Raw genomic sequence first — 21754 nt, 5'->3', positions numbered from 1 at the left:
CTTGGAACTCTTTTAACGCAACTTAAAAACAATATGAGTGTTAAATACGTTTACAACCAAGTTTTTACATCGATAAAAAATGTTGGCCATCTATTCCAGATGCGTTCAGGAATTAACTTTTGCCGGTCAAAATAAATATGAGTTTTTTTGTAACCATGTGATCTATGAACGATGCCTTTTTAATCAGTTTTTTATCGTTAGAACAATGTTATCCTGTATCTGGTTTAGCATCCTTATTCCATTCCTTTTGAATGAATAACAGACAATAAATCGGAGGTGTGCGGAACAATAAAAGGTTTAAACACACTCTGGTAAACATCTTTGATTATTTATGCTACAGAACATGTCATATTAGCAACAAATACGTTATTTATAGAATAATACTCGATTTGAGCTCCTATTTTTTATTGAATTTATGTGGCGTAGTATGTTACATTATTTCTTCCTACACGTGTCTGGGCATTTATATGCAAGTCAGTCCAACTTCTTTCTTGTTTGAACGAAATCGGTAACTATTATCAATCCTTTCACATAACTGTGGTTGCCGAATAATCCCTCAACAAAATGAGCATCATGGCACAGCATCAAAAGCCTTGATGCTTTGATGCCTGAGCACTCCATTCTGTGCCTTTTTATCCTTACCGGATTGTGTTACTGAAAGTGATCTCTTTTTGATATTTGAATAAAACGTACCCTGGATGGAAGACGAACGGACCGTTTTATCCTTACCATATTCGAATTTGACACAGATACCCGCTGTAAAAGAAGATATACAATGTGTTATTCTCTACCACAATAAAATTACATCGATAAATATGACATACTTACCCAATGTACACTCCCTAGACCTCTCAGACAACCAGATAACTACGATTCAAAACTTGGAAAACTTGCCTAATCTGCGTGTTTTGGATCTAGGTTACAATCTTCTGACACAAATCGAAAATCTTGAGCTTTTGCCGTTGACAGACCTGTTTTTGATGTGCAATGACATTGAAAAAATTGACAGTTTGCGTATTTTATCTTTAAAAAATCTGGATATGGCATGCAACAGCATTGCAAAGATCGAAAACTTGGCATGCGTAAATCTTGAGGAGCTATATCTTGGAAATAACCGAATAAGAACCGTAGAAAATATCGGCCACCTGTCACAACTGCACACTTTATCGTTGCAGTGCAACCAGATACAAACGGTAGATTGCAGGAGACTACCTAAGAGCCTGAGATATCTCCTGCTTGATGGGAATCAGGAGTTGGAGGAAGTTGTAAATTTAGAATATCTTGATAAATTGGAGTATTTGGATGTTAGCAAAACGAGAATAAAAGAGCACGACCTACGTGAAAGAGGTGGATTGGAGATTGTGCTCGTGTAGTGTTCTAAATAAATATTTATGGTAATCTAAATCTCTTCGCAAACGTGAGAGATCGGCACAACTCGCAAAAAAATCATTTACTACCATTCGCAGACATAAATTGCATACCATAGTCCCCCAAGCTTATATCGTCATTTACTGCTGCAAATTTACTTTTTCGTACGTATTTAAAGTAATTCTTACAGTTAAACATGTTATCGATCTTTTCGTCCCCCGCAAAATCGTTCTCACTGTGCAAATCCTTCAGATCCAAATTTTTAAGTTTTTGAATGTTTGGTGTAAGGTGACTCATAGGGGTTACGCCACAAAAACATTATAAATCCTGAGTAAAGGTGTGTATAGCGATTGAAATTGCAAATGGTACGATGATGTAATAAAAAGTTTAGCTATGCTGCGCCAAGACGGTGATGTGGTGTACTATCTAGTGCAGAATGCACGTGTTGAAATAAAGCATGTCGTGCGCCAAGACGGTGATGTGGTGTACTATCTAGTGCAGAATGCACGTGTTGAAATAAAGCACGTTGTGCGCCAAGACGGTGATGTGGGATAGGATAACAACGCTCATAATACATTGCAGATTTTATACTCACGTATTTACAGTGCTTGCAATGTAAAAATAACATTTCTAGTAGTAGAAATTCGGAGATAGCTCGAACTAAAAGTAGTTTGGCTGTTTATCTGTTGTATAAACATTATTTGGCTGCACAAAGCAGTTGTACGCCCAGTCATCATGTGGTATAATTCACGAATCACAAGGTGCATAGAACGAGCACCATACACACTGCTTTTTTCTCCGATGATCGTTTGTTTCGAAGATTACGTTCATTCATCGAACAACGATCGATTATTCAACGCTGAAGTGGTAAAAATATTTTCGTTTCCTTGCAGATTATACTCAGCAATTTGTACCAAATTTGATCATTTAACTGCGATAAGATCTAACTTATAGATTGTTTCACGCCATCTACGCACATGTCAAGCAAAAAACTGCACCTTGCACTTCGCCCGTACCCTGTACCTTTTGTGCGTACACCACCACTGAAAATAGTGCTGCTATGAATTGTGAGTGCTCATTGTCTTAACGGCATTTCATTTCTGCAACATTTCACGCCTACCAATTATTTTCATCCAAAGAACTTTCACGACGTGAAGGTTTGTAACCCTTTGTAGAAAATAATAAACGGAAATAGCGCAGCTGGTCGATTAATAATTTTGCTCTTTGATTCTTATTTTAAATGGAGTGCCTAGGTATCCTCTACTGGTACCATCCTGCATGAGCGGTTCGTACCCAACTAACAGAGGTGTTCCATAAACGACCACAGGAATGAACCCATCAATGTTAATGGCTGTTTGCTTCTTTGTGTGCGAGGATCAAAGTTCATTCATTTTTGGATTTAATTTCCCCTTAACAAAAGAGAAACGCCCCTCAGATGCAGCTCATTCAAAAATTTCTTAACTTCTTTTCACGGGCTAACACGAAGTTAATACCATTTACAGCTACGTCTTCTGCAATTTTCATTCCTGCCATGTTTGTAATGCCGCATTTCCAGAAAGACATTCTATTTTCGTTCTTCAAGACGGTCTATGTGCTCTCGTTTTCGCCGTTCAGGATCGGTGACAAGATACGGGTGAACAACAAAGAAGGCGTTGTGGAGAACATCGATATGCAGTTTGTGGTGCTGAAAAACAAGAAGTGCAAAATTTTCATTCCTACCAGCACTGTTTACAACAGTGTGCTAGAAATTGTAGAGGATTAAAATGCTTTATTGAAATTGAGGTCACAGGCAAACAAGGTCATAGTTTTAGTTCAGCGATATTTCGAGTGTCATTGCACTTGATTTTGTACAATTCAAATGGCATGTGCGTAAACAGCGCTTAAAATGCTCTCCAATCGGTTCAGTGCAATAGCACCTTCATTATATTGGTTTGTTGTGGGCGTTCTGCCCGTTGCAATAGCACCGGAGCATTCACTGAAGTAACAGTGTTGCGTATGTACACGGCTGCGAGTCGTGCTGAGTGTATTGTAGTACTAGTTAGTTTTTTTCTCGCCCAACTCCTTCTCAATCTTCTTTAACATGCCCTCCCGCTTTCTCACACGTTTCTTCTTACCAAACCGTCTTCTTTTCCTGCTTTTGAACATATAATCCAGTCTCTCTTCCATTTTACCACCTTTACCTGTGCCGTTTAGACGTATTAAATCAAGGTCATCATATTTTCGGTTCAAATCCATTTTCAAGGTTATGAACAGCTTGTTAGCAATTACCTTCGTAGAATTTGTGTGCACATGTATCGATGCATTTCCGATATACCTACCGATGTTACGGCCCTCTACATTACGTGTATCATATCCACCAGGTCCATTCACCTCCAATCCCAGGGAAAATTTAATCTTTCCTGGTGTGAGCTCATCCCCGTGTGCCAAAAATATGCGGATCAGGAAGGCCATGTTCGCAATTCTTGCTGAATTCAGGAACGTATTTTCAGTTAACTTCAAAAGTACACCATAACACTCTTTAAGGCGCAGTAACACTTGCAATAAATTTTTACACACTGTGATGTCAGGATTGGACCTTTTAAGAATATGGAGATCTAAGCTATCACCATTTGGTAATGAATATTCGTGGGCAGGATCCAACAAAGCCGCTAATATTTGCTCCGTAATGAAAAAATTTGTGCTCAATTCATGCATCATTTTTTCTTGCTCGTTCTGCAACGCCTTTATCTCTTTGATCAAGCTTTGGAATGTACCACTCAGCGCTACTGAGGTGCACATTTGCAAGGGTAAAGAATTGCAATTGAACATGGAGCGTGAAATCCATCGAAAATGGCTCTGCCATGAAAAGACAAGAGATCTACGTTTAGACACTTCAGGATGAATAACATGCCAACCATAACAAAATACTATTAAGTCACGTATTAGAGATCGACATGAGGCGTAAAAAGCATTGCTTGAACATTATATGACAGCGATATTCTTTATTGAATCACATGTTGTGCCTGACACAACGTAAAACATACGATTCATGGTATTGCTGGACAGAGACTTACACCATCATGAACCGTGTTGTAGTGTTCATTGTGCTGCGGAGCACAAAGAAATACCTGCTAGTTTAGTGCTATGGATATCGGACATGCAATGCCATTTGTACACTTAGTTGCTGCAAACATCGTTTGAACATGTTCGTACTTGCGCTGCGTTCAAAACTTGACAAATTGTCGATCATGGACTTGAGCACGAAATGTGTTAGAAATACAAAACACCGCTAATCAGCCCTTAGCAACCGAACAAAGGGCACGCTCGATAAAAAAAGTTGGGCGGTTCTTGGATGCGAAATATCAAATGTTATTAATTTGGAAAGCGCGGTACTTATCAAATGTTATTAATTTGGAAAGCGTAGTATTTAACTAAGTCGTTCACAACACCAAAGAAAGAAGCATATCATACACTTAGCACAGCTTGATCAACATTCATTTTCTCACTAAATATTCTGAAATGCATCATTGTACCTGTCTCTCACGCTGTCATCTTTTTGCCTGTTTCTAACGATCCGCTGTTTACCCTCGCACAGTACCATATCACCGTCGTATGCGCTCCGAATTTCTATCCCAAGCTTCTTCAAAACATAACCGGGATCGTACTCTATTCTTTCAACGTGCACCTGCTGCGCGTAAGTATCGTTCCATTCATTGCCGTCATTTCCGGTGATGTTCCAATCATCATCCATAGGGGTATTCGTTGCAATTCTTGTTAATTTTATGTTCTTGGTCTTTATCATGTTTGACAGCCACAACAGAACGGAGAGGCGCAAGAAAAGAGAAGAAACGACCTCCTCATTCACAACGGCAGGGTTTGTTCCTTTCCTGGCGAATTGATCACGAAAATGTGTTCAAAGGATGAGAAGTGTTGGGCCATTGGTGGCGGGTAGAGAGGAGGTATTCGTAACAAACGTGAGGTACTCGCCATTACAAGATGATGCACAACACGACTTCCACAAAATATCTGTTCACCATTGCATTATATCGTCTAAGACAGACACATCCCATCTTGAATCAAAGGCCTCAGGGCACATGAAGAGAATAACATGTTATGATAGGCGTTACAATCACCAATTTGAAATATCTTACACGAACTCGAAGTGGTGAAATGATAATATCCAATCTCTAACAGCAACACAAGTAAACATAGTTTAGCATTTTTTACCTTTTATTACGAAAAATACTAAATATCGATCTTTTAGTGTTTGGAAGGTTTAATTTATTTTTCGGTAAACCGGTCAACCGTACTTTTAGTGAAAAAAGAGGAACTTTCAATCATCCTCTACGCTCTTTTACTATTTTGCTGTAACTGAGTGTAGAAACACCGCTAAAAACATAAATATACGGTGGGTGTGCACGTGCCGTACAGTGTATGAGAGCATTCATAAGCTGCTTGGTTATCAGAAGATGTGTTTATTTCTAAGGTTCGTGGTTGTCCTGCTCTGTGAACTGATACTGCCATTCTATGTACCGTGCTGTACCCGGCGCTGAGCTGAACACCTTACAATTACTGGTCCTTTCTTAATTGCCTCTTATAGTGATATATCAGGGACAGGATTGTTCCTTCACTCTCATTTTGATGGTCGATGTGCTTCTTCAGTTTATTTCCGTATGCATGGTAGTTGAATATCATAGAGAACGGCAACCTCTCCCCCGAATCGCGCGGACGTAATCCCTGGCAGTTTGGTCTGATGTACAGCGTATAGAACATAGCTGGCTCGGACGTGAAGTGCAGGCTGCACATGTTGTGCCTTACCGGTATGTACTTAAAATTGTGCCATTGGTTGATTACCACCGTGTGCTCCACCCGAAAGTACGGCCCGTTGCAGAACGAACATTCCTTAACCTGCATCAAAAGCCTCTTAACGTGAATGTTTAACGTGCATTTTTTGTACAGGTGCTTTACCATGACTCGTCTTGCTGCAATTTCAGCGACATCCATTGCAGACCCGCTGCTCTCGATGGTTACAGATGAGTTTGGTGGTAATAAGCGTGTTTTGAGTACTGAGAGATATGGCAAGCGTATTATTTCAACGGGAACATCATTAATGGCATTTTCCTCCATTGCAAGTATGCGCAGTGTTCTTAGACAGCCGATTACACGGGGTATCTCACCGAATTCGTTGTTCGTCAGGTTCAACTCTGCCAAATTCTGCAGGGCACTAAAACTGCCAGGCAGCTCTTTCAAACGGTTGCTGCTTACATCGAGGGACACTAGCTGTTTGAGTTTACCGATGTTCTCAGGAAGACACTCCAACATGTTATTCGAGAGCGTGAGATACTTAAGCTGCGCAAAGTCACAAATAAAACTGGGAATCTGCCTTAAAATGTTACAGCAGCCTCGCAACAATCTTAGATTCTTGTATCGTGCAACTGCAGGGGGGATCACAGCTATGTTTTGTTGGCATAGAATGAGCTCCTGCACATTTAGATCATCATCGCCAGCAGTTTCGTTTAGGCTCACATTCTCAACTCTTTCAACCAGTTGTCCCTCATACACGTTTTCATCTTTGCTTCGTGATACCGATTCAGCACTTTCCTCATCCATGTGCTTTACCTCCCGGTGCACCGAATGATGAGAACATTTCTTTGTTCCTTTTTTTCTGACCGCTCTTCGCTCGTGCATTTCCACGGCGCCCCAGCCTGCCGCATATTTATAACTTGATACACACGTGCAAAGGATTATTTTTAACACATCACGTGTTACATACAGCAGTAAATGAAGCATCAATAATTGAACCAATGCTAAACATCGTTCCCAAGAATCTTGTACGTGCTTGACTGGATAATCTATTTCTATACATGAACGGGTATTCCAAAAAAAAGCGACTTAGTGTTATCCTTAACATCACGTTTGCTTCTTAGAACACGTTTGCCTTTCATACACTTTATCTAGGAATCAGAGCATCCCTGGCCTACGCAAAGTTATTATGTGCCATATTGTAGTCCTTGGTGGCAGTAAAAAACTTTACACGAAATTGTACACGATCAGGTATGTTCGTTCATAAATTGTTCGTCCTGCCCGGGTGATCAGAAAATTTACACCGTACTGCTATACCCGCTCCGAGTGTTACAGCACGGACATTCGCATACCGTTTGCTGGCATCCTCTTCAAAATTTTTAGCTACACAAATTCGCATACCGTTTGCTGGCATCCTCTTCAAAATTTTTAGCTACACAAATTCAGAACCCCGTTCAAATGGCGGAGCAGCTTGTCCAAGTACGTAACTACGCCCTTGAAGACGAGGACGAAGATCAAACGATCAAAAAGATTGCGTTATGCAGCAAACAGGTCATAATAGATCCAAAGGACAATCTACTGAACATCTTGTACATTTTTGATCAGTATGCAGAATTTCCGGAAGTATCTTTGCTGTCCTTGCTGAGAGTGTTCCTAGACATCGTACCTCTCTACAAGATTAAGACATTGTCGAACGAGGTAAAAGACAAAACACAAATATCAAAGTTGAGCAAATGGGAACAGGACTTGCTGATGCTTTACTCCAAGTTTGTGTTTCTTGTTACGAGTAATACGAGTGATGTTAATTATAGATGTGCAGTCGAACTCTTAAAGGAGCTAAGCCATTTTAACTATGTGGAGAAGCTCGTAAGTTTTGTATTGAGGGGAACAACTGCCAAGAACGCGATATGTCACGAGTGCATCTCTCGGATATTTAAGTCTGATGATTTGGAGCTAAAGTACAAGGTGCTGGTGCCCATGTGTGACTTAAACTTCGGACCAAACATTATTTCCTGTTTCTTGGACATCGATATTTTTGAATTTCAGGCTGTGAAGGACGGCTTTTTCACTGGGTTTATCTACGAAAATGAGAAAAAAAAGAAAAAAAACAAGCGGAGAGTGTTCTGCCCACAAAGGACAGGAAGAAGATGTCTAAGGAGGAGCGAAAAGAAGAAAAAATTAGAAAGCAGGTTGAAAGCAGGCGGTTGGAGGAGGAGGGTGTTGTTGATAAAGACAAAGAAAAAAAATTGGAGCTCAAGGTTTGCAACTGTATTCTAAGGATATACCTGCTTGTTTTGGAAAGAAAAAAGACGGAGCTTTACGATGAGGTATTTATCGGGTTAAGAAAATTCAAAGTAATCGTCAAAGACAATCTCGTGGAGGGAACTAAGCTACTTATTATGAATTGTCTTGAGAGATCGTCGGCAGGTGCTAAGTTCCTCGGAATATTGGCCGTGCTTGCTCTGTACGAGAATAAGATAGTTGATCTAAATAAGCTACGCGATTACCTTTACGATCTATTGGAACCAGGAATACTGAAATTGAAGAATTATGAACAGAAATTGGCAGCAAAGGCGCTCAAACACTTCTTCCTAATGAACAAACAGTCTGTTGTGGTGGTTAGGAAATTTATCAAACGGTTGATGCTACTGTGCTCTTTGGATTATTTGCCCTCCCTAAGTGGTGTTACAAACGAAATGGTAGAATATTATGATCTGGAGATGGAGGCTGGTGACTTTTACGAATTTAGCGTTTATCTGAAGATGTTCTATTGATCTTGGTAGGTAATTTGTTGTTTTATACGGAAAGCGTACAAAACAGCGCAAGTAATGTTGTGTTCATACCGCAAGCAGTTCACAAATCTAGTTAGGGGTGTTTATCGTAGTTCGTCTGGTCTTAATAAACACATTATACTTCACCTATAGGATGTTATGCTCTACATCAGCACCACAACTTATTTTTTATCACCCCAGTTTGCCAACATGAGAAATTCAACAATTACATTTGCCATTACAACAATGTAGGAGTGTGTACGAGTGTTCCACATTAATTCAATTTTTTTACGTATCACGGATTGGCATTCGTGGAGTTTTTGATGTTGTAGGACGAATCCATGCTGCCTAGATGCACCGTGTGAGCAATAAATTTATGCCACCAATACACCGTTTTATAAGATGCAATCTCTGCATTTGAGAAAGAAATAATGTTCTTTTATACATGCTATCTTTTTTTGGACAGTAGGTATTAGAACAGCAATAATTCTAGGTAGCGAATATTTCCGAGAAGGATGCAATAACCAATCTTGTAAACTAAGCTGGCTCTATCGTTATGGGTGACCTTACAGCAATGCATTACATAAGTATTATTTCTATCCTCTTTGGTCGATGTAACTCGCCATTTTATATGACCAAGTGGTTGTGCCATTGCTGTTATTTGTGAGATCAGATATTATCTGTTGCGTATTATTAGTTATAGCGTTTAGTACCGCTCCTTCAACTACCGTTCTTGTGTAAAGCTTTTAAGCCACACTCATAGCTTTTACCCTTTGTACCGGCGGAATGTGGTAGAGAGAGCGCAGCTGTACGATAGAATTACTACAAAACGAAGCATAACAAATTATCCTTCTGAACAAAACTCATATCAACAACAAATAGCTGATCCTTCCTGTACATGCCAAGTACCGCTATTTGCCCTGTATACCGTTTAAAAATAAATGTTTTTGGTACAATTCTTAAAATTATATCGGAACGGACACTCGATCCTCACATGCCTCTTCACGCTACAATATGAGAAGTAGTAATACCGTGCCACTACATCTTCTAAAACGCTCTGTCATCATTTGATTTAATGGAGAGATCCAAAAAGAGAGCCAAACAAAAACCGTAAAAAAAATACATAAGGGGCAGAAAACCCAGCAATATAAAATAACTGTTTCAGCCCTGGTACAGTTCGATACACAGCCTTGGACCTTCTATGCAGAGATACGAAGATGCAGAAGAATATGAAAAGAGCTTCTTAAAGAAATACTTGACAAAAAAAGCTATGGACAAGCTGAACGAATTAGAAAAACAACTAAAAAATGCAACAGACACGAAAAAGAGCGAAATAACGGGTGAGATGGAGAAAACTCGTTTGGATTTAGAACGCTCGCTCAGACTGGTCAATGAAATGGAAATAGAGGAGAAAAATAATCAAAATTATGATTTGCATGCAAAAGACGGCCCGGAAAGCTTTGTATATCTGTTGGGAGAGGTAAGCAGAAACGTGCCTGACGAAGTATACACGCGATTTGTTGATCGGGTAAAAAATGTTGAGGAGCTGTACAAAGGCCACTTCAACGTTGAAGACGTCGAATCGCATATCCTACACGAGCACGTGTTCATTGCCAGCCCAAAAGATAAAAATGAACCCGGCGACGCTATTTACTGTCCTGCATACATTTACAACTTCCTTCTGCCTTTCCAGCAAACGGCTTTGAAGTGGTTCTGTTCGCTATTTCTAGGTAAACATGGAGGCATACTGGCTGATGAAATGGGACTGGGCAAGACAATACAGGCGATCGCATTCCTTTCATCGCTTTTGCACAGCAATAGAATAGGCGGGGCACTCATTTTATGTCCTTCTACGCTCCTCGAGCAGTGGTTCCTTGAGATACGACGGATATACCCGTTTGTGCGGACAATAATACTGCATAATAATTTTATGGAAAGCGTAAATGATGCCCTGAATCAGAAGCCCGACAACGACAGAATGAGCGAAAGCTTCAGGAAAGTCGTTGTTGTGGCTTCTTATGAAGGCTTCAAAACTTTTTTCAATAAAATACGCAGATTAAACTTGGATGTTCTCATTCTTGACGAGGGACACAAAATTAAAAACTTCAACACGCAAACGTTCAAGTATATCAAAACATACAACATCTTGACGTACATTCTCACAGGCACACCGGTGCAAAACAATCTGAAGGAGCTGTGGTCGCTCTTCAATATCACGAACAAACATTTATTCGGCACATACACCGATTTTTACGGCGAATTTGAAGAAGTTATTCTGAAGAGCACGCGTAGAAAAGCAGACAAAAAGGAGAGAAAGAATGGAGAACAGCGGACCACGTATCTCAAGAGCCTAATTGCACCGTATATTCTGAGAAGAACTAAGAAAGGAACAAATTTACCAAAAAAGTGCGAGAAAATAGCATTTTGCCCGATGACCAATGACCAGATATCCCTGTACAAAGAATTCACTGAATCAAAAGCTGTTTCTGATATCATTAAAGGCAATAGAAATGTGTTTTATGGTCTTGATATTCTGAGAAAGATCACAAACCATCCATCTCTTTACAAGAAAGGAGTACATGGCGAAAGTGGAAAAATGCACATGCTCGAAACTTTGTTGACAAAATGGTGTACAAAGGAGAAAAACGACAGTTCAGTCTCACAAAAAATGGAGAGCGGTGAAGGACAACCAATAAACAAGGTACTTGTATTTAGCCAATCGCTAGAAATGCTAAATATCATAGAAAACTTCGTTATATCCAAAGGCTACACATATTTGAGGATGGATGGCACCACATCGCTGATGGAAAGGAAGAAATATCTCGACATGTTCACAAAAGAAAACTATTTTGTATTTCTTCTTACTACCCGGGTAGGTGGAATAGGGCTCAATCTCACAGCTGCCAACAAAATCGTGATTTATGATCCTGATTGGAATCCATCTATCGACAAACAAGCTTCTGAGAGATCCTACAGATTTGGGCAGAAACGGGATGTAGAGATCATCCGATTTATCACGCGAGGAACAATTGAAGAAAAGATCTACGAAAAGCAAATATTCAAGAACCTGCTGGCAGGACGAGTTCTTGGTGACACAGTAGTTGAAAGGTTGGTCGGAGCATCCGATTTGAAAGAGATTTTTACGCTTGGTGACGTAATTACTGAAGGAGCGGTTGAGGACGTGGTCGTTGATGGCAGTCATAGGAATGAGGATAAGGATGTGATGGAGTACGAGGAGCAGAAGGTACTTACTGCCCGAGAAATGCTTGATTATATAAAAATGAGAGAAAGCACATATTAGTGTGGTTTAAGATGCGGAGGATACGCTTTACTTGTCGTGACAATGATATGAAAACACTAGCACAGCTGTAGAATGCCAATTTGTAGGGTGATATATTAGCATCCTTCGTATGAAACATGGTCAGATAATCTCACACGTCACATTTCATCGTCCTTAATAAATTTAACGAATTAAAACACGTGATAGCTCTAACATGGTGTCATAGTAGATTTACAAAATAATATGGCATGAACACACAATGTTCGATGGTTAAAAAAGTAAATTGTGTATTTTTTTGTTTGGCATATTGCTGTTCTATTTACGAGTACCTGCGTACACAATCGCTGCAAAAGTACCAAATAACTATCCAATCCTATCTGCTCGCTTGTATGTCTTTCCACTTTAGAATCACATCACGACTTGCACAAGCTTTGAAAAATGCAAGAGCCAGCCAGCAAGTCCTCCAAAACTCAATTTTTATAAAAAACGTTTATTGAATCGTTTACACCATGTTTAAATGCTAGTTTTGTTCAGCAATGTTGGCACTGTTTCCGTTCGTTGCGTAATCCTAAAATTCATCTATGCTCAAATTCCAAATGGACCAGAAGCTATTTCTCGTGTCCTCAGCACTCCAAATGCCTGTTCGCGTATTAAATTGGAACAAACACTCCGACAGAATCGGTCTAATAAATGTGTTTTTCCTTAATATGTACAGTAATATTCTTTTCTTAGTCAGAGCGTTGAGCGTGTTCTTGATTTGCAAAAGCCAATCCCTGCGCTCCATGGCTTCGAGACGTAATACAATTCGGTAAACGTGTAGAAATGACAGTGAGTTAATCCTCGTTACATAGTCCTTCAAAATACCGTTCTGTATGTGAGAACATGCAGGCTGTTCTTTTGTTGCTTTGAAGATGTGAGATACAAATTTACGTGATTTACTGTCAACTGCTATTTTGTAAATGAGATCATTGCACAGATTCAGTCTCTCGAGAGAACACATAATTTAAAATGATTTGATCGCCAATTTAAAATGGTATTGTGAAGCAGTTTTGTAAGACACTTCAGATTTTCAAACGAAATTTATACCAGAAAGTACACCTGCGGATCACAGAATTAAATTAAACAGCAGAAATTAGCTGTCAAATGTTTAATTAGAATGTTTCACATAGAGACATAGACCGAATATATGACAATGAACGTGTCAGAAATGCTTTAAATCACAGAGAAATGATCAAATGTTGTGCTTTAATTAGTCCATTATTGGTGTAAAGATAGAAACCATCTTTAGGTTATCGCAGAGATGGTTATTTTAACAATTTCATTAATTTATGCCATTTTTAGGTAATTTAAACTGTGATGCGAGTTTACAAAATCTTGCAATCAAACACCAGCACAATACATCGAATGAATAGCAAATTAGAATAGATTTGCGGTCAGCGCATGTTGAGTTGCGAATAAAAAGATGCATGCAAAATGTGATAAAATTACTGCCCTGTCCTTCTGGTGCACACATTTATAGATTAATTAACCTCAACTTATAGTTCGTAGTTTGCATGTATCCAATGACAAGCTTATGCAGGTACGCAATAATCCTGTCAAAATTCAGGAAATCAAGCAATGGACCTTAACTACGAATAATTGTACGTAGGCATTGTGTGGCTGCGTGTGTTTGAGTTTATCCATCTGATAAAAACCTGTACTGTACCGATTAGCTTTATTACGTTAAATAAACTGAAGATCTAGGCAAATGGTAAGAATGAAGCATTCTCGGAGCATATGGTGCTGGATGCGAACAAATCATGCGCTATCAAAGTAAGAAAAATGGTTAATTCGTACACAAAAGCACAGTTTTATTACTTCTTATATTTCTGCTTGTCTTTCTTGCTCATCAATTCTTTATTTCTTGTTCCTTTTCCTGCATTCCAATGTCCCTTCAAAGTTCGGCCCTGGCATTTACACTCCCTCGCAATGTTCTGCTCTTCTGCGCAAAACCCGCAAATCATCTTACCGGCTCGCTTGAGTTCGTGGTCAGCGCTTTCGTTATGACATTCATCACATGGAAACAGCTTATTGCAGCAAGGAAATCTGTACCACCTGAATGATTTTCTGTAATGCTTGCAGGCACCATTTTCGGGCAAAGGAGTGCCTCTGACGGGAACGTATTCTTTGCCCTGTTCTTTCTTTGAATGCTTCAACCAGACTTTGTTGAGTTTATATTTTGTAAACGTATTGCAGTTAAAACAGCAAAACTCTGCACTTTTTTCTTTGATGTTGTAGTACGAACCACAATTCAAACAACTTAAGATAACCTCCGGTGTTTCAAAGCATATTAAAACCAGCGAATTCAACACTAACCCGCCAATATAGCTGTTCCGGTAAAAAATGGGCGTAAAACGGTAGACAAGGTCATTTCTGCATTGGCACTGCTTGTTTCGGCTGATTGCAAAATTCCTTTGACACTTTTTGCAGACCACCTGTGCTGTAAGGTTCTTTACGTAAACGATACCGATATTTACAGCTGTTATGGAAGCATAAACGTTGGGATCATCAACCTCGAATATCTCAAATCCTGGTTCGTTCAGCTGTTGAATTCCCCTGTCCATTTTTTTTGCTGGGCATCGCAAATTAACCATCACAAAATTTTTGAGTAGGTCAGAATATCTGGCAGTTTGATAATTTTATACTGAATGTTTAGATTGATTTTTATTTATTCTCAATTCAAGAATGGTAGGACACCTCCAACCCTTGTGAATGAATTTCGGTCATCTTTTCACATTTCAAGTATCAAGATTTATTGCTGAAAACATGGCCTAGTGATAGAAAAATCAGAAATTTGTTCATCATAGATAAATTGCATTATAAAAACGTATTCTCTAGCATATTTTTGGATACTTATCTTTTCGGGTGGTGTGTATTGATTTAAGTATTGCATTTACGTGGTGAGAATGTTTAGAATATTCTATACTATTGCTGTGTACAAAGTATTATTAACCTTAAATATAAAAGTAATGGTTAAAATGTGTTGAGAAAGGTCAGAGTTGGATGTTTTTGCAATCAAAACAGTAACGATTTACTCTACAGATCGTAAAGTGTAATGATAATGAATTACTAATATGTATTTTTTTGTATAGTCAACCACAGTGCTTTCAATCGATGTCTCCACAAAAATAGCACGATTTTAACGTTATACTACCTTTCTTCGTTGTATTTTGTCTATTTCAATAGCAATTTACGGCCATGTAATTGATTGGAACAATTGTTTTTTACAATTTTGGCCGTGGTTTGCAACGTATTTCGTGAATATTTACCCCTTGTGCAAATGGCACACGATCCGGTCACCAAGCGTATTGCTGTTTTGTCCAAAGGAAATATAAAGAATGTCAAATTGGACGGTGTTGAGTCATTGATATCACAGAATATACCAGAAAATAAGCTTACAAGCATATCTTTTCGCAAGAAAAAAAAGCTTGCGCTTGTTATAGAGCTGAGCGACGTGAACAGTGCAAAAATAGTGTACGATATTTTAGATGGTCAGGAGATTGAGAACATTCTGTTGGAGTGTTATTTTATGGACGAAAAGGCGGAACTAGGTGAAGAAATTTTTACTGAAAAAATAGAAGAGGTCAGAAAAACGAACACGAAGAAGAGCGAGAGGAAGAAGCAGAGAAAGGAAAAAATGAAGAGAGAAATAGAAGAGAGATTGAATAGGAAAAACGCTGATGGTTTTATCTTTGATCCAAGTGATGCGCGATTTGGTAAAGTGTACACGGATCCAAATTTTTTTATTGATGCGAGTCATCCACTGTACAGGAACAATAGCGGTGCTGAAATGATGGTTGAGGAAATGAAGAGAAGGAACATGGAATAACAGATTTTTTAATAAATGTCAATCTGATTTATATGTTGAAATGGTCGTACTTTAGAATCAGCCGGTATTTTATATAGATCTTGGATAAACACGTGTCGAAACCATGTAAATAAAAGACAACTCTGAAGCTGATTGATCAGTTCTGTGAAATAAATTATTTGACCCTTCGTGAAAAATAAAAAATTTTTGTTCATGTATTTGCACTGAATAAAAGACCTAAAGTTTTTGTACAACTCATTCTTTCTGAGATGCCCTCAATTGTTCTCCACTAACAACATCAAAATTACACGATTACCGAATAGTAGCTAATTAATTAACCTCTACCACAAGATCTTAAACAGTAGAAAAAACATAATACGACATATGAAAGGAAGAAAGTATCATTGAATGGATAGAACAGTTTTTCGTTTTATAAACGGAAATAGCGCAGCTAGTATAGATTAAAAGTGGTACTTCTTATCTGTAATTTGGGATAAACGATTATTATAGACCCTGCAATAAAACCTTTATTCAAAAAATGAGCAAAGATGTGTAACGAAATTGCTTTGGCAGATAAACGTTTTACCATGTCATCCGATGATATTAATCATCAAGTACGTTCAAATTGCCATAAATCTTAGTCTGCGATACTTGATATTAAAGATATTTTGTCAACTTTTGTATTTCACTTTCAATTTTTCACCCCTCAAAAAATGACTGTACTTGATTTCGGACCCATCTACACACCCACGGGAAACATTGCACAGATCGACTATGCACAGAAAAGCGCAGACAATGGAAGCACCTGCATTGCAATGAAAAACAACAATGGTGTTCTTATAGCGGTAGAAAAACCAATTGATAGCAATTTGTACATCATATCGGAGGACAAGCGCATAAAGAAACTTACGAGAAACTGTGTTATAGCAGCAACGGGCCTCTTATCAGACATGATATTTTTTAATAATTTGGTTCAGAGGGAGCTAGTAGGACTGCAGGGCCAGATGGCAGGTCTTCCCGCTAACACGGCCAAGAAAGTAATTTCGATGCACTGTTCCGAATTCACTCGATACTACGGATGCAGACCGCTGGGTGTGAATATGTTGAGCGCTGTGAACGATTCAGGTAGATATACCTTATACGTCACAGACACGTCGTCCAAAACACGAGAGGTACGGGGGTACGCAGTGGGCAAGGGAGCAGCACGGGCAAAAACAGAGTTGGAAAAGATAAACATTGAGGAATTGAGCCGTAAGCGGATGATTGACAACGCAGTGCGCATACTTTACAAATGTTTTGACCCCCTGAAGGACAAGCCTTTTGAAGTTGAGATCGGTATTTTGGACAGGAGCGGTTATCGAGAGGTTCCTAGGGAAGAGTATATCGAATTTGTGGAGGCCTATAAGGATTTAAACGTTGATGATGATTAAAAATGTTCTATCTGTGCACATTTTTGTGGTATTTTTTTGTTTAGGAAGATTTTGTTCGTTTCTGGCAATGGAGGTTCATTTTCACGATTTGCCTGTCTAGCAGGACTATTTCCAAGCACTTTTGAGTTTAGCTAATAGTTGCGGTCTTTTTAGCTGCTGAGTGAAGGCGTGAGAGCCATTCTTACTTTTAATCCGGTGTAACCATGATTATTTGCCAACATTTGTACCAAATAAATAGAGACTGTTCAACACATAACTATGATTATCGGTACTAAATACTTTAGATACCGTGAACAACGTGCCTGTACTCTCGTAGTTCCCTGGATGTGAATCTTCTCCCAGATTTTTATTGATTACCAATTTATTTTTACTAAATGTGCCCTATTTATCTCCTCATACAAATTATGGATCAAGTTCCAGCAAATGAAACGAAAAGAAATTGATCGAGCGTGATTATCTGCTGACAATGAACGGTGATACGTAGCGATGTTATACCACCCAAAAGTAATAGCCATAAATCAATGATGTTATACCACCCAAAAGTAATAGCCATAATATCAATGATGTTATACCAAAATATTTTAAGTAAATAAGCAATTCACCAGCACATATTGCACATGATGTACATTCAACAATTCTATTGCCACATAACCTATTTGTATCAACGTGGCGAGGTATTAATGTCTAATGATACACTAAGCTTTACTAAACTTGTAGATAGCCATCAGAAAATACATAAAATAAAACCTTAGGAGGTACAGCAGTGTATGCAGTCGGTTCAGTTGTGATGGTGAAACAATCTCCTTTACAAGAAAAAACGGGTTGATCTTCCTCACGAAGAAAAGAATTGGATATTCGCGCAGGAAGTCGATCGAATCCAAAGATGTAAAGAACGCGATCACATTGAAAATAATGAGCAAAATTACCGAGTGTTTGGTAACCGCAATAAAAGTGCAAAGAAATGAGAGGTTGAAGATTTGCAATATGAGATGGCCCTTGTTGAATAGAATGATGATGTTTATCAGGTTGTGGCAGACATCGCCCACTAAAAACTTGACAATCGACAAGAAGTATGTGCATGGCGTGTAAATAAGATTATTGTTACGGTAATTGAAGTCGACCTCCTGATTGATTAATCTTAGTATGTTCGTGGATATGAAGCATCCGATGATCAGCGATTCAAAGGCACGGTGGTTATTGATCACGTAGTTGACATACATTTCGAACAAAGATGCCGATATCCTCATATTTATAACCATATGTTTTACCGTCAGGCAGAGCAGGCGTATTGTAAGTAAATCAACGCTCCTCATGACTTGGTTCATACAATTCTCGTCGAGATTACCGTAAAAGATCCTTTTTTTCTCAGAAATATCTCTTAAGAGCTTTTTGGCCCGCAGAAGCAATCGAAGACGCTCTACTTTATCGCTGCCGATACTGATCTCACAGCATTGCGAGTACCTCTCGATTAAAAATCCCTTAAGCCAATTGAACACCTTCATAAAACTGAAATTAAGGTTATATGCCATCTTAGACACCTCTCCCTGCGCTTTATCGAACAACAACTTTGATATAAAAAGCACAACGAGCATGCCCAGTGTCAGAAACTGATTTATGGTGTTGTATCTGTTCCCGAGGTGTTGCTTCAACCGCAGCACGTTCAGAACATGGCTGGTTTTAAAATCGAATCGATAGAAGTCCGCGTTCAAGGTACGTTTCATTATTGACAGCTTCCTATTCTTGTTTCTCTCATTTATGACCAACGGGTTTTTCAGTTCATCAGACAGAATACTCTCAAAAAAGAAATCTGTGTCCAAGCATTTTGACTTTTTGCTCTTCATCACCTGATCGTATATCCGCTTGTTCATATATATCACCTCATAATCATCCGAATTACTGTCATCGTTCAAGCTGGTCAATCTGTACTCCATGGTGCTAATCTTTTTCAGCGAAAAGAACACCGAGCCAAGACACTCCTCATTTCCAGAATGGTCAATTATCACCACCAAAGGTATCACTGTGGTGTAATACATCACCTTGTCCATCACGTTCAGGTAGAAAAAGGATGATTTTATGTTCGCTATCACTATTATTTTGTGACCGTGTATTATACTGCACGCAATTGAGAACGCCCACAGCTCATCAGTAGTCAGGTTGGCAATGCGCTTGTTGGTGAGCAGAAAATCTTCCAGGATCTTTTCGGGCTGTAACTTCACGTGTTTTCTGGTAAAGTTGTAAATGAAGCGCAGTTTCGCTACTGTGGTGTAGCAGTATGTGCACTTTATATGAGATGGCATCAGCTTTTCCAGAAAGTCTAATGATAGCTTGTGTCCATCCATCTGCAATGTCCCGGTTACTCTTATGTAGTCGTGCTTAGATTTGCCGGTGCGCAGCACATCTATGAGAATGCTTTTGATCAGTGACGAGGCTCCACTTATTATGACTTGGCCGGAAATCGATAGTTTTTTGATCGATAGTGTGCAAGTGGTATCGCAGTATATTTTGAGGTTGTTAAAGGTGATTTCCAACAAACACATCCTGATATTTGTGTACGCAGGGTTCCGTATTTTCTCATTTATTGCAGTATTCGTACGAATAAACGTATTTTTAGTTAAAAACAGTAAATTCTGCAAAGGAGAAAGGATGTGTTATATCTTAGCGCAGCTCATTCCAGGTGAATGTCTGTCAACGGGTCCTTAAACATAACAATTGCATTTATACTTGCTTGGAATGCATCCAGGTACTTGAGCTGAACATCTCTTCGATGCGATTATGTGTATTTGTACCATTGCACCCCTTTCCAATACTTTTACGCCACAGATTATCCTCTATAACAAGTTTTTGGTTCTAGATCAACAGACGGTAGAAGAATATCAAAGTAGCACATAACTTTAGACTGCAGAACACACGCCGAGCCGCATATCCAGGATGTCATTATTATAAACGAAAGCGCTCAACCGATTACGCCCGGTAACTCCCAGATTGCTACACAAACTACACCAATGATGGGCATTAAATGGTTGTTTGGTTCACGGCAGATTGCACATGTTATCCGTTGACAGAGAAATGCCGCACGAGCATGAGAAGAACCCAAGAACGAACCAAATCGCCATGGCACTCCCATAATTGTCATTGAACAGCAACAAAAATACAAAAAGAATACAGTGGATCAAACCAATGTTTAATTATGCCACCTTCAGCTTGTTCCTTCGCCAGCTCCTCTTCTTGAAATTGAACTCTTGCTTGTTGTGTTTCAGTTCTCTTTTCCAGGGCGGTATACTCCTGTTCTTCTTTATGGCCTTAGCCAATCTCATCTTGTGTAATCTTGTCTTAATCGCTCCCTAATTAATTACTTTGTGCACTTACCATTTTTATGGGGTTATTTTTGAAAAAACTCAAAATTTTTGTTCCTTCACAAATTTGGTGCTTTTTAACAGAAATTTTTGCAGAACAGGGCAAACCTGATGTTAAAACGATTTGGACTTGGTATTGACATCAAAAAGAATATAATAATGCAATCAAACTGCTAATTAGGGCGTTGGAATTGTTACCGTTCATTAACATGGAATGCGAACGTTTAACTCAGAGGTATTTTGTTTTTAGGCATGTAAATGCCGTATGTGCCAACAAATCGAAATGTATAGGCACTAATAATGTATTCTGCAGTACCTTGTGGTGTGGACTGCCAACAATTATCTTAATTATAGCGAGAATTAACGTTAATAATGTGCAATTTAACAATATTCCTTGTATTGAAGACGTTATCAAAGCATACTCTTACATTTAACTCGACATTGAGCACAAAATACTGTTCAATGAAGAATTATTGTGGTTGAACGGTTGGTCATCCTGATAGTGCAGTTCCTGCTCACAGGCTACAAACCGAGAATGTCGAGCAACTCTTCGCTATAGCACGAATATCAGCAATACGGTGTGTTTCTGCAAATAGAAAATCACAAGAATAACTAAACTGCCCCATTAATGTGCATATCCGCAAGTATCATCATTTTTTATGGTTTTGATGGCACCAGCCCTGAATCATTCGAATGGCGAAGAAAAATATAAGGACAGCCCTGCCGGCTGATGCAATAAAAAAGATCATGTCAGAGTTCAACCTCAAAATTACAAAAGAACAAAACATACTGCTCACACTATTGGTAGAGTCTTTTATTGTTAAGTTGGTGGATGATTGTAAGAAGCCTTTTAACGCAGCAAGAATTAGAAAATTGGTGCACAAAAGGGGGTATTTCTTCTTGGATCACCTATTCCAGGAACA

General features: G+C 38.9%; 12 protein-coding genes across 12 annotated transcripts; 6 read left to right on the top strand and 6 right to left on the bottom strand.

Annotated features, from left to right (window-relative positions):
- Positions 1–698: 698 nt before the first annotated feature.
- On the top strand, positions 699–1398 carry VCUG_00286 (uncharacterized protein; the record flags this gene model as incomplete). The annotated part of the gene is made up of 1 exon (XM_008075114.1): positions 699–1398. The coding sequence occupies one exon, from the start codon at positions 699–701 to the stop codon at positions 1371–1373; it is 675 nt and encodes a 224-aa protein (XP_008073305.1). The 3' UTR covers positions 1374–1398.
- Positions 1399–2574: 1176 nt separating this feature from the next.
- VCUG_00285 (uncharacterized protein) lies at positions 2575–3130 on the top strand (the record flags this gene model as incomplete). The annotated part of the gene is made up of 1 exon (XM_008075113.1): positions 2575–3130. The coding sequence occupies exon 1, from the start codon at positions 2804–2806 to the stop codon at positions 3128–3130; it is 327 nt and encodes a 108-aa protein (XP_008073304.1). The 5' UTR covers positions 2575–2803.
- VCUG_00284 (uncharacterized protein) lies at positions 3120–4146 on the bottom strand (the record flags this gene model as incomplete). The annotated part of the gene is made up of 1 exon (XM_008075112.1): positions 3120–4146. The coding sequence occupies one exon, from the start codon at positions 4144–4146 to the stop codon at positions 3403–3405; it is 744 nt and encodes a 247-aa protein (XP_008073303.1). The 3' UTR covers positions 3120–3402.
- Positions 4147–4852: 706 nt separating this feature from the next.
- On the bottom strand, positions 4853–5149 carry VCUG_02835 (uncharacterized protein; the record flags this gene model as incomplete). Its single annotated transcript, XM_008075152.1, has 1 exon — positions 4853–5149. The coding sequence occupies one exon, from the start codon at positions 5147–5149 to the stop codon at positions 4853–4855; it is 297 nt and encodes a 98-aa protein (XP_008073343.1).
- Positions 5150–5806: 657 nt separating this feature from the next.
- VCUG_00283 (uncharacterized protein) lies at positions 5807–7137 on the bottom strand (the record flags this gene model as incomplete). The annotated part of the gene is made up of 1 exon (XM_008075111.1): positions 5807–7137. The coding sequence occupies one exon, from the start codon at positions 7135–7137 to the stop codon at positions 5917–5919; it is 1221 nt and encodes a 406-aa protein (XP_008073302.1). The 3' UTR covers positions 5807–5916.
- A 471-nt stretch (positions 7138–7608) lies between these two features.
- VCUG_00282 (uncharacterized protein) lies at positions 7609–8924 on the top strand (the record flags this gene model as incomplete). The annotated part of the gene is made up of 1 exon (XM_008075110.1): positions 7609–8924. One exon carries the CDS (start codon positions 7609–7611, stop codon positions 8425–8427), a length of 819 nt encoding a protein of 272 aa, XP_008073301.1. The 3' UTR covers positions 8428–8924.
- A 1130-nt stretch (positions 8925–10054) lies between these two features.
- On the top strand, positions 10055–12489 carry VCUG_00280 (uncharacterized protein). The gene has a single exon (XM_008075109.1). The coding sequence runs from the start codon at positions 10123–10125 to the stop codon at positions 12220–12222; it is 2100 nt and encodes a 699-aa protein (XP_008073300.1). The 5' UTR covers positions 10055–10122; the 3' UTR covers positions 12223–12489.
- Positions 12490–12769: 280 nt separating this feature from the next.
- VCUG_00279 (uncharacterized protein) lies at positions 12770–13201 on the bottom strand (the record flags this gene model as incomplete). The annotated part of the gene is made up of 1 exon (XM_008075108.1): positions 12770–13201. The coding sequence occupies one exon, from the start codon at positions 13199–13201 to the stop codon at positions 12770–12772; it is 432 nt and encodes a 143-aa protein (XP_008073299.1).
- An 829-nt stretch (positions 13202–14030) lies between these two features.
- VCUG_00278 (uncharacterized protein) lies at positions 14031–14804 on the bottom strand (the record flags this gene model as incomplete). The annotated part of the gene is made up of 1 exon (XM_008075107.1): positions 14031–14804. The coding sequence occupies one exon, from the start codon at positions 14802–14804 to the stop codon at positions 14055–14057; it is 750 nt and encodes a 249-aa protein (XP_008073298.1). The 3' UTR covers positions 14031–14054.
- A 690-nt stretch (positions 14805–15494) lies between these two features.
- VCUG_00277 (uncharacterized protein) lies at positions 15495–16232 on the top strand. Its single transcript, XM_008075106.1, has one exon. The coding sequence runs from the start codon at positions 15521–15523 to the stop codon at positions 16067–16069; it is 549 nt and encodes a 182-aa protein (XP_008073297.1). The 5' UTR covers positions 15495–15520; the 3' UTR covers positions 16070–16232.
- A 529-nt stretch (positions 16233–16761) lies between these two features.
- VCUG_00276 (uncharacterized protein) lies at positions 16762–17498 on the top strand (the record flags this gene model as incomplete). Its single annotated transcript, XM_008075105.1, has 1 exon — positions 16762–17498. The coding sequence occupies one exon, from the start codon at positions 16762–16764 to the stop codon at positions 17476–17478; it is 717 nt and encodes a 238-aa protein (XP_008073296.1). The 3' UTR covers positions 17479–17498.
- A 675-nt stretch (positions 17499–18173) lies between these two features.
- On the bottom strand, positions 18174–20015 carry VCUG_00275 (uncharacterized protein; the record flags this gene model as incomplete). The annotated part of the gene is made up of 1 exon (XM_008075104.1): positions 18174–20015. One exon carries the CDS (start codon positions 20013–20015, stop codon positions 18174–18176), a length of 1842 nt encoding a protein of 613 aa, XP_008073295.1.
- Between the last annotated feature and the right edge of the window lie 1739 nt (positions 20016–21754).

The sequence above is a fragment of the Vavraia culicis genome (genome assembly GCF_000192795.1).
Source record: "Vavraia culicis subsp. floridensis unplaced genomic scaffold supercont1.3, whole genome shotgun sequence".
Classification (NCBI taxonomy): Eukaryota; Fungi; Microsporidia; family Pleistophoridae; genus Vavraia; species Vavraia culicis.
Note: the sequence above shows the minus strand (reverse complement) of the source record. Positions and strands in the feature narration are given on the sequence as shown.